This window comes from Panonychus citri, unplaced genomic scaffold (genome assembly GCF_014898815.1).
Source record: "Panonychus citri isolate SS breed McGregor unplaced genomic scaffold, ASM1489881v1 Contig00115, whole genome shotgun sequence".
Classification (NCBI taxonomy): Eukaryota; Metazoa; Arthropoda; class Arachnida; order Trombidiformes; family Tetranychidae; genus Panonychus; species Panonychus citri.
Window position 1 is genome coordinate 102,213 of NW_026515520.1, and position 15,919 is coordinate 118,131.

Here is a 15,919-nt window from a genome sequence, read left to right on the forward strand (position 1 = left end):
TTAGATTTAAAGATAAATAAGATAATAAAATTAACTAATTGTACTTTAATTGTTAGAAAATTGCAAAAAAATGTTAATTACTTTGTGTTTCTAATTTTGGTGCTTTGATTTTCCCATAGATGGGATTAGATGTACATGCGTGTTCATTGAAATGTAAACAAACAGAAAGTGAATTTAAATTCACTTTTCAATGTTTATCTTTTTTTCTCGTCGTAATTAATTTAATTATGTCTAAAGTGTTAATTATTACTGGTATTCTTTCACTTATTCATTGTGCTTATTCTGCTGCCCAGTATCGTTCTCACCTTAGACTGATTGACCAAGAATTTGATGGTTTCTTACCGATTGATATAATTTTCCAATCTTTGTTTAGTCTTTTTGTTTCTCTATTTGGAATTGTTTCTTTGTGTGATGGTTTTAAAGAGATTCGAGCTCTAAGTGAATTAAAATCAAAAACTTGTGAAACATTAGAGAATCGGCCATCTTTTTATACATTTAATCATCGTGGTAGATTAAATCACTATAGAGACCATTGATCAGTATCTTTAATCCCTCATTGAATCATTCAGATTCTCTCTATATTTTTTTTATCTCTTTCTCTCCATCTCCTCATCTCCTCATCATCATCATCATCATCCAATGTTTTCCCTATTCTGTGAATGCTTTTGAAAGTTTACCTTTTACTTATCTGATTTACTCACTTCAAGCGAGAAAAAAAAAATTTCATTTTCTATGTTTCTCTTACTTAATTAATTCTATTGTAATTTTCTTTCTCTATCCTATTGTGTGAAATGTACATTGCAACCTCGTCACTTACTACACCATCATTGGAATCCAACAAAAATGATCTTGAATGCTGGTCGAAATCTGGATGTTTTGGTGGTGATTGTCCTAAAGAAAAGGTGATTAGATGTTCATCCAATCCGAATGAAACTGGACCTCATCATTGTTACGTCGTTTGGAGCAATACAACTGAAGGAATTGAAGTAAAACTGTCCGGTTGTATTCCAAGTAAAGAGATTACCTGTGATGACCATTCTCGGTGTATTGAAAGAGATCGTAAATCTCCCAATGGTTATTATTTCTGCTGCTGTTCAACGAACCTTTGTAATTATGATATTTATCATTTACCAGTCCCGGAAGCGAGTAAAATTGAACAATCACCCGCTCAACCAACGCCGACATTAACTTACGATTCAAATCTTTTATGGTTATCAATTTATGTTGCTATCCCATCATTAATCATCTTATTGGGAATCGTTTTAATCATCAGTTGGTATCATCGGAACAAGTCACGAGCTTTTAGTGATCAATTGAGTAACAGTGATGAATCGGTTCCCATTAACGAGCAGTCGTTTTATCGGTTTAAAAATTTGGAGATGATTGAAGAGAGATCAAGAGGTCGTTTCGGTGCCGTTTGGAAAGCCCGATTACCGAATGAAAATGGTTTCATTGACGAGAAATGGGTGGCCGTTAAAATATTTCCTTCGCAAGAGAAAAACTCTTGGCTTGCAGAACAACAAGTATTCATGTTGCCAAAATTCGAACATGAAAATATTCTTCCATTTTTGGGATTCGAGAAACGAGAAAATGATGGAGTCCCTTTCGGTGTTGAATATTGGATTATCAGTGAATATCATGAACTTGGTTCTTTGTACGATTACCTCAAGCATAATACCATCGGATTCAATGAGTTGCTGAAGATAAGTGAAGGTATTGCTCGAGGATTGGCTCATCTTCATGATGAGATTCCGTCGACTAAAAGTATCAATAATAAGCCCGCTATCGCTCATCGAGACTTCAAGTCGAAAAATGTTCTTCTAAAAAGTGACCTAACCCCACGAATCGCTGATTTCGGACTCTGTCTCATCTTTTATCCCGATCGATTACCCTCTGGATTAGGACAGGTCGGGACTCGTCGGTATATGGCACCAGAAGTACTCGAAGGTGCGGTGAACTTTACACTGGACTCTTTGACTCGAATCGACATGTATGCTTGTGGTTTGGTTCTTTGGGAAATATTATCTCGATGCAAGGGAGAAGATGGAACTTTAATTCCTGGTAAATTGATGCTTCCATTTGAAGAAGAGGTCGGAGGGAATCCGAGTCTTGAGGATATGCAGGAGGCCGTTTGTCAGGCGAAAAAGAGACCAGAGATCAAAGCGATTTGGAGAAATTATCGTGGACTAAATGAGATCTGTGAGACAATCGAAGAATGTTGGGATCAAGATGCCGAAGCTCGAATATCATCGAGTTGTGTTTTGGAAAGAGTTAAAGGTTTAATCAGAAATAATTCGAATGAAACTGATTAATCATCTCAACTTTTTAAAAAGCGTCGATTTGCAATATTCAAGAATCAAAGTTCTCAATTAGTCAATCACAATTAATGGTATCAACTTGAAGGAAAAAAAAACATCGTCATTGTATCGTCGATATTTTAAACTTGGACGCAATTTCTTAGCAAGAAATTAAGTTTACCACCCGATATAAATCATAAATCGCTCATCTAAACCACAATCTTTCATAACTTTTTAAAACATCTCTTAATTAACCTGAAAATAATCAATTTCTATCGTTTCAATGATCAATTTTAAAGAAACTATTTTTCTCGAAGATTCCAATTAACCAGAATATCAAACAAAAAAAAACTTAATTTTCTGTGTGACTGTAAATATTTTCCTATAAAACCTATTGCATTTTGGGAAGTGTCCGTTTCTTCAAAAGTGAATCAAATAATCAAACAATTAATTTTGTCCTCCATAAACAATTAATATAAATATTTCCATGGTAATTCAAGTTAATCAAATGTGAACCAAATCATAACGAAGGCTCAATGTATTCAAATGAGAAGATCAATCATCTCTTATTATTTAAATATCTTAATATTTTCTTTACCTGTACTGTTCTGTCCTCTATTAACGATTACCATTAAATCTGATTGTTGTCGTTTCTCAAACCAAATTAAAAATCTCTCACAAACAATTAAACTTCAACTTGAGACAATTCAATTAACCCAAAAAAGAATCAGAATTTTTTTTCTTGGTTCGTACTTAGCATACGGTCCCTTCTATGTTGAAGGCCTTTCGGTTAATGAGCATTGGAACAGGCTGATTGTTGAGAGCACGTTTGTTATGATTGTTGATTAATTAATTATGTCTAAAGTGTTAATTATTACTGGTATTCTTTCACTTATTCATTGTGCTTATTCTGCTGCCCAGTATCGTTCTCACCTTAGACTGATTGACCAAGAATTTGATGGTTTCTTACCGATTGATATAATTTTCCAATCTTTGTTTAGTCTTTTTGTTTCTCTATTTGGAATTGTTTCTTTGTGTGATGGTTTTAAAGAGATTCGAGCTCTAAGTGAATTAAAATCAAAAACTTGTGAAACATTAGAGAATCGGCCATCTTTTTATACATTTAATCATCGTGGTAGATTAAATCATACCAAGGAACTTTAATTGATTTGCTTAATAACCTCTCTGTTTTTCACCCATTTCAACTTTGAGGCTCTTTATATTTTACTCCTATTCTCTTTTTTTTGCTTAAATAATTCAAATTTCATTTATCATGGATGGTTTCACTATCGATACTCTTCCGGACAAGGGACTTCTAGAACTGGTGGAGCCGCAAAAACCTCGTGAACCTCGTAAAAAGAAACAACGAGAAGAAACAGATGAGCGACCAAAGCGCTGGAGAAAAGCAGCTTGGGCTGATACTGATGACGACATAATGTAAGTAATTCCATTGGAAATCCAATTATTCACCGATACCTAATCAATTCCTTTCTTCTTTTCCAGTGCCGTCGAAGGTTTTCCTAGCTCTAAATTCCCTAGAAAAGTAACTCCATTCACCGACTATCGATCTTATTTAGTCTCTAAATTTGAGACCATCTATGGTCGACCCAACTGGGCGACTAGAGCTGCAGCCAAACGATCTGCTGATGAAGATTTCGATGTTCTTGCTGAGGCTGGAGATTTAATTACTGATGGAAAGAGACTTCCTAAGACTAATCTTGGTTTTTCTAAATGCACTCACTTGACTAAATTACCGGTAAGAAATTCAGTTTAAAAATCACATTGAAATATCTTTATTGATCTCTGTTTTTTTTCTATTCCTTTTAGACTATTGCCAATAGTGTCCAGTTTCATCCAGATAGAAACGTTACCTTTATCAGTGGGATGAATGGACAAATCGATATTGTAAATGTAGATGGAGACGATAATAAGAAACTTAACTCAGTGTTACTTGAAAATTTCCAGTTACATCGAGCTTGTTTCACTACTGACGGAGAAGATATAATTATTGGATCCAAGACAACTTTTGGCTATTTTTACAATTACAATATGAGAACCAGTGTTCATTCACGAGTACCACTATTAATGGGTAAAGATCGGCTTGCATTGAAAGATTTTACTCTCTCACCCAATGGACAATATCTCGCCAGCACTGGTCGTAAAAATAGTTTCTACCTTATGAGTATGAAACCTAAAGAGATCATCACCTCATTCCAGTTAAATGATGAAGTTCATAGTTTATGTTTCTCTCCCGATTCAACTAAACTATTTGCTGGTGGTGATGAAGGTTTAATTTATTGCTATGATGTGAGACAAACTAAGCGATGTTTCCACCGTTTCTACGATGATGGTGCAATTAGCTGTAAATCTTTATCAATTTCTCCAAATACTGGATATTTTATCACTGGAGACCAATCGGGCCTTGTCAATTGTTACAAATATGAAGACGTCATGACCAACCAGAATCCTAAGCCGATAAAAAATTTCACCAACCTGAAAACACCGATCAACTCAATTAAATTTAACAACAGCTCAGAATTGGCCATTATATCATCAAGTCACGCCGATAATTGTGTTAAATTAGTTCACTTTCCAAGTTGTACTATTTTCTCAAATTTTCCCGTTTCCTTTTCCAACCTTAGACGGGTAAACGCAGTTGACATCTCACCAAATAGCGGTTATATCGCCCTAGCAAACAACCTAGGATACGCTTACCTGTATCGTCTTAATCATTTTCCCGATTACTGAAACGATCTCCCCTCAAAATCGGTGTTAATCAAATCTATTTTGATCACTTTCTCCCTTGTCCAGTTGAAATTCAATTAAAAACTGTTTCCAAACCGACCAAACCAAACCTGTTAATTTAGTAATATTAATTCACTAAATTAAGTAAAACAGTAACAAACCTAACCGTTCATTTTAATTACCATTTGAATCAATCATTTAAGCTCATCTGATGATAAAATGGTAATTTCATATGTAATCAATCAATTGAAATTGGTGAAAAGTTTTTACAATCAATCTCGGTTTTGTTGATTGTTTTCCTAATCATGAGATGAATGTAATTGTATTATTTAAATTATCATCTGCAAATTATGTTTCCTAATATTAACAAGTGAAATTGTTGATTTATAAACTTGACTAACGCCTTTACAACACAACGATAATTATAATTCAAGGTTAACAATTTAATTCTTGAAAAAAAAAGTGGAGGGAAATTAGATTCATGGTCATGAGACTAACTATCAACAGGTAATTTAATTCATCATGAGATTTTTTTTCTCTCCACAGAGTTAATCACTTCTCAAGCAAAAGGCTTAACGATTTAGAGTTAAATTGTTGACGAAGTTGTTTGTTAATCATTTGATAGAAACCGAGATACTTGGTAGTATATTTTAATAGTGAATTTAATCTTGAGTATAAGAATTTCATTAATTGTTGTTATTATTATGATACAAGAGGAGAAGATGAAAATTTAATTGTTTACAGTTGATGAAATTAAAATTTTTCTCTTAATTGTTTTTTAATATTTGATTAGCAAAAAAACAAATATGAAAATAAGTTTTTCCAATGTTACGATTTTACATATTAGCTGATAATTTGTTCAATTAATTGTTGGCTTGACTAATTTAACTACATTCATTTAACAATATCAATGGATCATGAATGTAGTGAGTTGATCATTCAGTTTTTTTTTTCATTTTTAATTCTAATTAAGGTTTTATAATTTGCAGAATCAATGAAATTATGTTGGACTTTAAGTTGATTAACATGCTATGTTTTTAGAGATTGAATCATTTGTATCATTTAAATTATGATTAATCAAGTGGTTGATTAATTGTGTGATATTTTTTTACTCCTTTGGAGATTGTAATTGATTGTCGGAGATCAATATTGCAATTTACCAGGCCTAATTATCGTTCAAATTAAGCAGCTCATTTGTAACGATTCAGATCTGAGATCAGATCAGATTTTAAGCAATTCGATGGTCATGGAAAAATTAAATCGATCAAGTTAATTGTTTGAACTTTAATTTATCTGGAAAAGTTGAAGAAACAAAAAGTTAATTAGTTGATTGTATAATCAAGAGAAATCAAGATGATTAACTTACAGAGAGCCAAGAATAGGTAAATTATTACCTTTCCAATTGATTAGTTGAACTCATTATTCCGATTGCATTGTAATTGAATGATGATTCTGATGATAATTAGTTGAGATCGGATAGATGTTAATAAATTTTGCTAATTTAGTGATCATTATGTTGACAGACTTTAATTGTTTCCTTGAGGTAATTTTCATATTTGATCAATTTCTCGTTGACGATTGTTGATTTATCATTGAAAGAAAAATATATAATTTAACTTTCCAATACAAGGAAGTAATATTTACGTTCTGTGTAAAGTAAACACCGATTAATCGAAGAAGATTCAACAAATTGTTCTAACGATCGTTACAAGGAAAAAAGTAGAAGATATTGATTCATGAGAAGGGAAATTAAGAGCAGAGAGAATAACAAATGACAGAAATAGAAAAGAAGAAGAGAAAAAAAATGTCAACCAGGTAAATGATTGACGAATGAATTGACTGATCCATGAGGACGTGAATTTGTGTTGTATGTTCGTGGTTGAGGTAACTCGGTTTTCCTGATGATTAGAATCGAATTGGGAATAGAAAAGGTAAGAAATGAAGAGAAGAAGAAGAAAAAGAAAAAACTGGATAGAATTTCCAATTTTTCCTCAATGGCACATGATGGATGAATTTTGGACGAAAAAAAGTATAGAAAAAAAATCGCAACAAAGTTTAAATTGTCGTTAAAAAAACTTTGCGAACAAATTTTCAAACTTTAAACGAATTGGGTGACGTTGATTGGGTTAATTTACGAATGTGCTCCTCTTTCAGGTCAATGGCAACCGCAAGTCCCATGAATATTAAAATGACCTCAATGATAGCGAAAAGCATTGAGAAAATTAATCGATTAGCATTATGATAAATGTAAACGGAGATTAGAGCTGCAAACGACCTCAATACTAATCCAGTTAATAGAGTGTAAGCAAAAATGAATAGAAGACGATAATTTTTCAACCGAGAACCATAGAGGCCAACGAGGGAAACAAAGATAATGTATATCGATGCTAATGAAATTTGACCTCCTGTTGTACCGATTCGGTGAAGAGGTTGTGGGTCAAGGATTCCAGCGATGACCAATGTTGTTATACCGATAATCAGAGTAACTATGTTTGTACATAAAAGGATTCGTCTCATGATAAATGTTTGTAACTCTTTGGAGGTTCGTTTTTTTCCCTTTGATTGTGATTTTGATTTAGATGAACATGATTTACCCTTAATTAACTTTCCATTTGAACGACCAGTACCATCAGAAGCACCATCAGTTTCACTATAACCACCAACACCATTAGAACCATTTCCAGTTTCATCAGGTTTCTTGATTTTAGTCTTTTCCAAAAGACCTGATTTAAGGCCTTCCTCAATATACATCCGGTTAATTTCCTCATTTAAATTACTTTTATATCGGGTATTATTTCGTGTATACATTTTATCACTTCCACGATAAGATGAACCATATGAAGCGGATGAACCGTTTCGATTAACACTTCCATAGACTTCACTGGTTGGTGAACCATTTGAAGCTCCCTTTCCATTACTTGGACTTGATGAATTACTTTTAAGATGATGATGATGATGATGATGATGACTATTCATTTGACTCAAGATTGCAATGTTTGCTAATCTGGATGATTTACTTTTGCTTAATCCAGATCGACGAGAAGATGATGATGTGGATGGTGTCCTTTTGGCGGGTAAAATGTTTTTAGCTTTGGTCACAATTATGGGAAATTGTCCTCGGGACGTTGGGCTCCGTCCATGGTAAAGGTAAGACATGATCACTCTTTGTTTCTCCTTTAAATGTATCAACAAGTTAATCAATAAAAAAAACACACAGAGAGATCGATACACGAAAATCACTTTTCAATGGTCACTTATTGGTCAACATAAACACAGAAATTGAGTCCATAGGAAAATACTATAAATTAACATGTGTTGACGTTCACTTGTTTGTTGTTGTACAATTTGTAGATTGTATTGAGTGTGTGAAATCAAAAGGAAAGCAACATTTTCACAAGAACCATTTCCCAATGACCTTAAACAGGAATTTACTCACAACAAGAAGCAAGAGAAGAAGATGAAGATGAAGATGATGATGATGATGATGATGATGATGAAGTATAAGATAAAATATATAAGAAGAAGTATAAGAAAATATACTAAGTATATAAGGCGCGCTCAAAATGTTAGCTTGTTGTTCACAAGAAGAGAAATGAAACAGGTAAGGGAGTGCGTTACAAGAGAGCTGAGAGAGAAAGAGAGAGAGAGAAGATGAAGATGAAGATGAAGAGAAATAATGATCCAAGGACGATGGAGGGAAAAGAGAGAGAAAGAGAGAAGATGAATTTTTTTAAACTTACGATAAAAAGGGTAAGTTTTTATTATAATAAAAGGAGAGGAAAAGAAAACTTTAATTCTTCAAACAGTTTGGAAAGTTATTCGTTGGTTGTAATAAACCACGTTTAGAATTTGAAAGATGAGTGAAAATATTACAGGTAAATTTTACTTGTCTAATTCAGTTTACCTTCTGAATAAATATGAATAAAGAAGAGATGATGATGATGAGAAAGAGAGAGAAGAGGAGAGCTGAGTTATTGAGGGAGAAAAGAGGAAGGGATGGAAAGATGATGATGTTGATTGTTAGAGGAAGATGAAAGCGAGAAGGTGAGTCACTGGCGTGGTTACTAATTCTCTCTCTCTCTCTCTCTCTCTCTCTCTCTCTCTCTCTCTCTCTCTCTCTCTCTCTCTCTCTCTCTCTATCTTTTATCTTCTCTTTCTTTTGCTCTCTCTCTCTCTCTTGTTTTTACTATTTCATCCTCACGAATAAACAGTTTTTTTATCTTCATCATTATCATCCTCATCATCTTTTCCTTTCTTCTTCATCCTCTAGGGCCATCGAGGTGCTCTACATATACAAACTAGACTTTTCTTTGCTAATTGTTACCTCAATTCAATTGGAATGTGTGTTTATTTCACTTTTCCAAGGCCATGATGATGCTAATGAAGATGAGGATGAAAAAGTAAAATAGTGATCATCAAGATGATGATCACTTTTCATTTAGTTTATGTTTCTTATTCATCTTACCTGTTGAGAGTTAATTTCATGATGAACAAGATAACATTGAAATTCCAGGTAAAAGATGAAAACTGATTCCAACTGATGATAATATTTAAGAAGAAAATAAGAAGAAAAGAAAAGAAAAAAAGAAAAAAGAACAAAAATTTAGAACTTAAAGAGTTGACATTTGTCTTCTTCTTCTTTCTCATCATCATCCTCATCTTCTTCTTGACAATCATGGAAATTATCATGATGATTAATTGATTAGTTTTCTTTTCAGCGATTCATTCATTTTCACCTGATACAATTTCCCAATCAAGAATCGCAAACTAAATCAAAATTGATTCTATTCTGGTAAATGTTAATAATAATCACTTTTTATCACCTAATCATTAATACCTTCAGGTAATTGATTTAATCTAATTATGCAAAAGCAAATTTCTTAACCATTTAAATGAAAATCAAAAACTTATAGTAATTAACTTATTAATTGCTTCAGTTTTGTTATTGTTTTTTTTTTGCAACAATTAAATCCTTGTAAAGTAAATTTTTAATTCACTCTTTTTTTAATCATAATTGATCATATTACTATTATTGTTTACATTGAAGGCGTTTAATCATAATCATTAATGTTTACTAAATTGCTAATAAACTTGATTAGTTAATTTGAATACCACACAACAAACAACAACAACAATTAACTCGAGCAGAAAAAAAAGTTTATTAATAAAAAGGTAATATAAATAAGCTGCTTCTCATTAACAATTAACTGTAATGATTTAAATTTTTCACTGATTATATTTACCTTTTAATTACCGTTATTTGTTATAATCTAAAGTTTTACAATTTAAAGCAACAATTACGATAATCGCGATTACAATCAAGCCAAAATCAATGTTACTTTGTTGATTAAATCATTTTATTTGGTTATGTGATTTTAATAAAACAAAAGGTAAACTTACAATTAATTTAAATTGTTGAATTAACAATTAGAATCAGTTACGATTCACCTTGATTCGTGAAACGATTCAACTGATTTACTGATTAACTGTTAGATATTCAGTCAACTGATGAGCCTTAATTGCTACCAGAAAAATGGATCCGGAAGTTTTTTTCTCAACCTGTGATTAACTAATAATAACTATTAACTGATTGTAATGATAATCATCAAGATGAATTAACAATCAAGAAGAAGCAAAGAAAAAAAAAACTTATTGGTTAACCCATTCAACTGATTCTCCCAACTGATTATGTGTTTAAATTACAATCAAGAAGATGATGTTTATTTAAACGAATCATTAACTTTGAAGATTATTAAATTGGTGAGAAACAATTTAAACTAACAACAATTAAAGTTATGATTAAAATGATATTGATCCTAAAAGTATCATCAAACTAATCATTTATTATTTAATTTTCCACCCAAAATTGAATCACGTTTAATTGTTTCACTGTTTTGGTGATTAAATTGTGTTAATTTTTCAACGATTAATTGTGCTACCCTGTTTAGTTTTACCTTTCTCTTCAACAATTAACATGATAATTAAAAAAAAATTAACTTATTTTCTAGGTATTTGTGGCAACAATTAAATCGATTGTAGAAATTAATCAAAAACTTAATCATTTGATTGTAATTGTTAGAAACGAATTGATTAAAACAGTTGAAATCGTGATTAACTGACCTGAAATTAACTAGAATAATCAACTAATTTAACTTTTATTATCAAGAATCGTGATTAAATGACTAATTGTAATCAACATTCATATTCAAACACAGCAGAAAAGGCCAATCATTTAATTACAATTAAAATCATTTCTGTGGTAAATAATACAAAAAGTAAAATCAACAAATGATTAAAATTAATTTCATTTGATCAAAATCCACGAAATCTTAATCATAACAACAAGGTTCCCATTAACCATTGGTAGTAATTATTGATTGTAATCAACAACAATCAATAATTAATTTTACACTTCCAATGGTTAAGGTCAATTGTTTAACTGAAAAAGCAAATTAATTTTCTTATCATTAAATCAATAAATTGTTTGCTTACAACTAATCACATCTAATGATGATTATTGATGATGATTAGGTAATCATTTACTGTCTACAATCCTTGAGATACCTTTAATTATATTGAATTAATCAAATATCCTTCCTCAAGTTGATTGTTGGTTAGTTAACATAATCAAGTGAAATGATTAAGCAAATTACAATTTACCATTACAATAAATTAAGTTAAATACTGTGACGGATTCTAATTGTTAGTTAAACATCTTGACAATTGTTAATTATATTTGTACCTTGATTTGTTGATTGATGATAATGATAATGAGCATATCTATTTAGTTAATATCGTCAACAATTAAACTTGAACACGTTTTTAAACTAATCACAATTAAACGAGTGATAAAACTTTCACCTACTCATGATAAACACGTTATCCTTACGATGTAAGTAAATTAATGACCAACAATTAAAACAAAGATCATAAATTACCTTAAATTGATTGTCTAATTTGTTATAATTTCCGATTGAGTGTATTCAGAATCATCATTAATTCAGATAATCGTCAAAGGCGTTTGATTATCTTGAAGAGAAAAGTTAAATTAATCTTAATCATCATCATCATCTTAAATTATTATTAGTTAATTTCTCACGCCCTAATAACCAATTGTGGTGCTAATTAACTAATTGTAATTGGCGTGGGTTTTCAAAAGGGTAATATAAAATGTGAAATTATCAAATTATTTAATCAACTTTTAAGATTAACCATATGAGATAGTTAATTGTTGCTTCTGTCATCAGTAGTAATTAAATAATCAAAGGTAAGAGACATAAAGTGATAATAATATAACATAATTAAGGTTAATTATCACACTAATTTCTGATTCATTGGAGATGATGAATAGAAATTATTGTTTTCCATTCATTGAAACATACAAACATTAATATCATTTCAAATGATTAGTTAATTGTTATTGTTGATGTAACTTTTTCTTGTCTTACCTTTTTTGTTGTTGTTGTATTGATCATATGAAAACATGATAATCAACAATAAGAATGTGAATCTTTTTATTATATTGAAAGATAACAATTTATATATTATACAGAATAAGATAATCACTTCCCAACCCTATTGGACACAATCAACCATTAAGTTTAATCATTGAATTGATTGTTGTTGATGAGCTTGATCGTAGTAAATCAATTAATGTGAATTGTTCACAAATATTAACAATAAGAAAAAAAAATCAAAATAAACAACAAAAAACTTGATGATTAATGTTGATGATGAGATGATGATGATACTTAATCTTATACATATTATATTGTGAGTGAGAATTTTATCATTTACCTGATTAATATTTTAATTGATTAACTTCCTCATACTAATGAACAACCTGATTAGTTAATTGTCAGGTAAGAGTTAAAAAAAGGATAATGAATGTAACAATAATCAAACGAAAAAGTGAAAAGTGAAAAGATGGAAAAGATTTTTACTCTTCTTTTCATACAATTAATTGTCACTTTGTTATCGAAAATCAATTGATAATTATGATTCTTAATTAGTTATTGATGGAATTAGAAAGAAAGAAAGAGAGAGAGAGAGAGAGAGAGAGAGATCAAATTTACTAATTGCAAATACTTTTCGTTGGTTGAATTGAAATTGAATCGAGATCAAGTCGATAGACTTGAAAAGTTTGATCGTTTCGTTAAAGTCGAACCTTGAACAATCAAATATTAAATATTAATTTCTAATCAACAATTATGATTAAATGATGGATCTGATTTCCTTTTTCATTTATCTTCAATAACCATGAATGGAGGAGATACTTTTGTAGGCTCTTGAATCGATTTGGAAAATCATCAGACTGTTATTATTACACTTTCGAGGTAAATGTCCAAATAGAGTGATAATCATAACAATAACCATCAAATTTAATGGTATCAGGCTAATAGATGATTTTAAATTTAAATTAACTTAGATAATCAAGTAAACTCAACATGATAACTTGTTTTCCATCAACAGGAAAAGTGTCAAAAGTTTGGTTGATGAAAATTCATGTTGGTGTTGAGTCTCTTGTTATTACCTGTCAATGAATTTACCATGGAACTTGTTTTCAACATTTCGTTGATACGTTTATCCATTTCATGATATTCTCAGCTATTCAGAAGTGAGAGATAATTATCTTTACATGGAGAAAAATAAATCAGCATGAGTTCGCCCTAATCTGTCGGAAATTTTTCATCTGATAACCGTGATTACCTTTACTGAACAATGGATAATTTTTTCCCCAAAGAATCAGCATCGGTATCACTTCTTGTTTTACTTATATCATGATGTTAATATGCAAGAGAACTACTCAAATCAATCTGATGATGAATTTTAGGTGGATCAAGTTGATTTCATGAAGAAGAATAAGATTTTCACCTTGGAACCAAAACGAAAATAGTGAGAGAAAGAGAGAGAGAGAGAAAGAAAAAAAGAAAAAAAGTAAATTCTATTCATAAGAATTTTCTCTCTTTCTTTTTTTTACATCTGTAGATGAACTGAATAAATTCAGTGAAAGGAAAAGAATTGAATACAAGGTGGGCAGCCAGAATTTTCTACAGCGTCAAACTTTAATTTCATGGTAATCACTCAATCGCCGTCCACAAGAATCAGAATCTATTTTAACAGAAAAGGTCATTTTCATCAATACCTGAAAATTTGTTAAAATTTCAATTCTCTTACCTGTTGTTAAATCAATTCAATTCATTATCTTATTGTGAGTTTATCACAACTGAATTTAATAATAATAAAGATAAAGAATCAAGGAAAACAATCAACTGATATTATATTGTATTTGCTGTCACACTTTTCAATTAGCATTATTGGAGTAAATAGCCAGATGAGATAACTGACCAGTTAATAGGATAAAAGGAGGAGCAGGAGGAAGATAAAGTGAATGAGTGAGAGAGAGAGATGATATCCATGTCACTAACATTTAATACTCTTCGAGGATTGGTGAGCATTAAGATGAACGGAAAAAAAAGTTGACCTGAAATAATGGGTCTTAAATATGTTCACTTTTGGTTGGACCGTTCAGACAGAAAAATAATTATCTCTTTAATTCTGATTCAATGATGAACCATATCTAAATTTCTCAATCAATTGAACTCTCCTGATTCTGTGATATAAGAAGATAATATCATGATAACCATGATGATGATGATGATGGAGACAGAAATAATTGTAAAGCTGATTAATTGTCGATCCAAATTGATTTGTTGAGAAAAATTGAGTCTGTTAATTTTGTTTTCTCGCTGATAACAAATCAGATGACAAATTGATTTACGAAACTGTTTACAGGTAGAAAGAAAAAGTTTAAAGGTTCAACTTGCCATCGATATTAAAATAAATCGTATCACCGTTAAGTTACCTTATCACTTGTTAGGATAAGATTAGGTCCGATCGATGGTCATTATAACGACCATTTTATTATCAATCGTATTATTATTTACCTGAAAATAAACGACAACGAACCCGATCAGTTGTTAACTGTTTAAACGGCAATTAAAATGATCGGTCGATCAGAAAATATTGACCATTCTTCGAGTTTAATTTTTCGTTTTGAACATTTTCTTTAAATAATAATAATAATAATAATCTTAACGAATCCTGATGATTCTGAAAACGATGATACAAAATATACACTTAAAAATATATTGATGACCTAGAGCCCGAGGCGTAATTAGGACAAGATAACATTTAGTACATTAGTTTCATGAGTTGATTTTATGTTATCAAATTTCATGAGTTTCATTTAAAATCAATCAATTGATACATTAAACTATTACTTTGAGATAATCATATTAGTTAATCACTTTTTGTTTCAGTTAATTAACAATTTATTCATAACTTTCATTGCTTGTTTCCTGTTGTCTGTTGTTTACCTTAATCATAATCCGTTAATTGTTAACAAATCCAATTGATTTGATAGCCAAATTCAATTTAATCTCGTTCATGATTTATCATTTAGTTTTCTGATTAAATGGTTTCACCTTTTAAATAGTTTCTCTTCATTACAATTTAAACGTTAATTCAATAATCAGTCAACAATTTACTGGATTGGAACCCAAAAAAGTCAAATACTTAATCACAATTAACTTTGATTAGGAAACTTGATTTTGACCATTAGGAGTTAATAATTTGCTATTTGTTAATTATTTTCTTTAGCTAATCATTTTTCCTTATATTCAAAGTGTATTAGTTAACTAATCAATAACCAATATTAATAAAAGTGAAAACAAAATTTAACAACAATCAAAAGTTTAACAATTATCATATCTGATTAGTAAATCTGACAATCAACAAAGTTAATCAATGATCGTGATTAAGTATATTTGATTAATCATCTAATCTAATTCTGTTTTATTGTTTGTTAATTGTTC

General features: G+C 30.6%; 3 protein-coding genes across 3 annotated transcripts; 2 read left to right on the forward strand and 1 right to left on the reverse strand.

The window, feature by feature from the left end:
- Window positions 1-537: 537 nt before the first annotated feature.
- LOC128390153 (activin receptor type-2A-like) lies at window positions 538-2,987 on the forward strand. Its single transcript, XM_053349832.1, has one exon. It carries the CDS (start codon window positions 792-794, stop codon window positions 2,310-2,312), a length of 1,521 nt encoding a protein of 506 aa, XP_053205807.1. The 5' UTR covers window positions 538-791; the 3' UTR covers window positions 2,313-2,987.
- A 446-nt stretch (window positions 2,988-3,433) lies between these two features.
- Window positions 3,434-5,151, forward strand: LOC128390155 (U3 small nucleolar RNA-associated protein 18 homolog). The gene is made up of 3 exons (XM_053349834.1): window positions 3,434-3,734; window positions 3,801-4,053; window positions 4,125-5,151. Exons 1-3 carry the CDS (start codon window positions 3,571-3,573, stop codon window positions 5,043-5,045), a joined length of 1,338 nt encoding a protein of 445 aa, XP_053205809.1. The 5' UTR covers window positions 3,434-3,570; the 3' UTR covers window positions 5,046-5,151.
- Window positions 5,152-6,550: 1,399 nt separating this feature from the next.
- LOC128390156 (uncharacterized) lies at window positions 6,551-8,971 on the reverse strand. Its single transcript, XM_053349835.1, has one exon. It carries the CDS (start codon window positions 8,196-8,198, stop codon window positions 7,134-7,136), a length of 1,065 nt encoding a protein of 354 aa, XP_053205810.1. The 5' UTR covers window positions 8,199-8,971; the 3' UTR covers window positions 6,551-7,133.
- Between the last annotated feature and the right edge of the window lie 6,948 nt (window positions 8,972-15,919).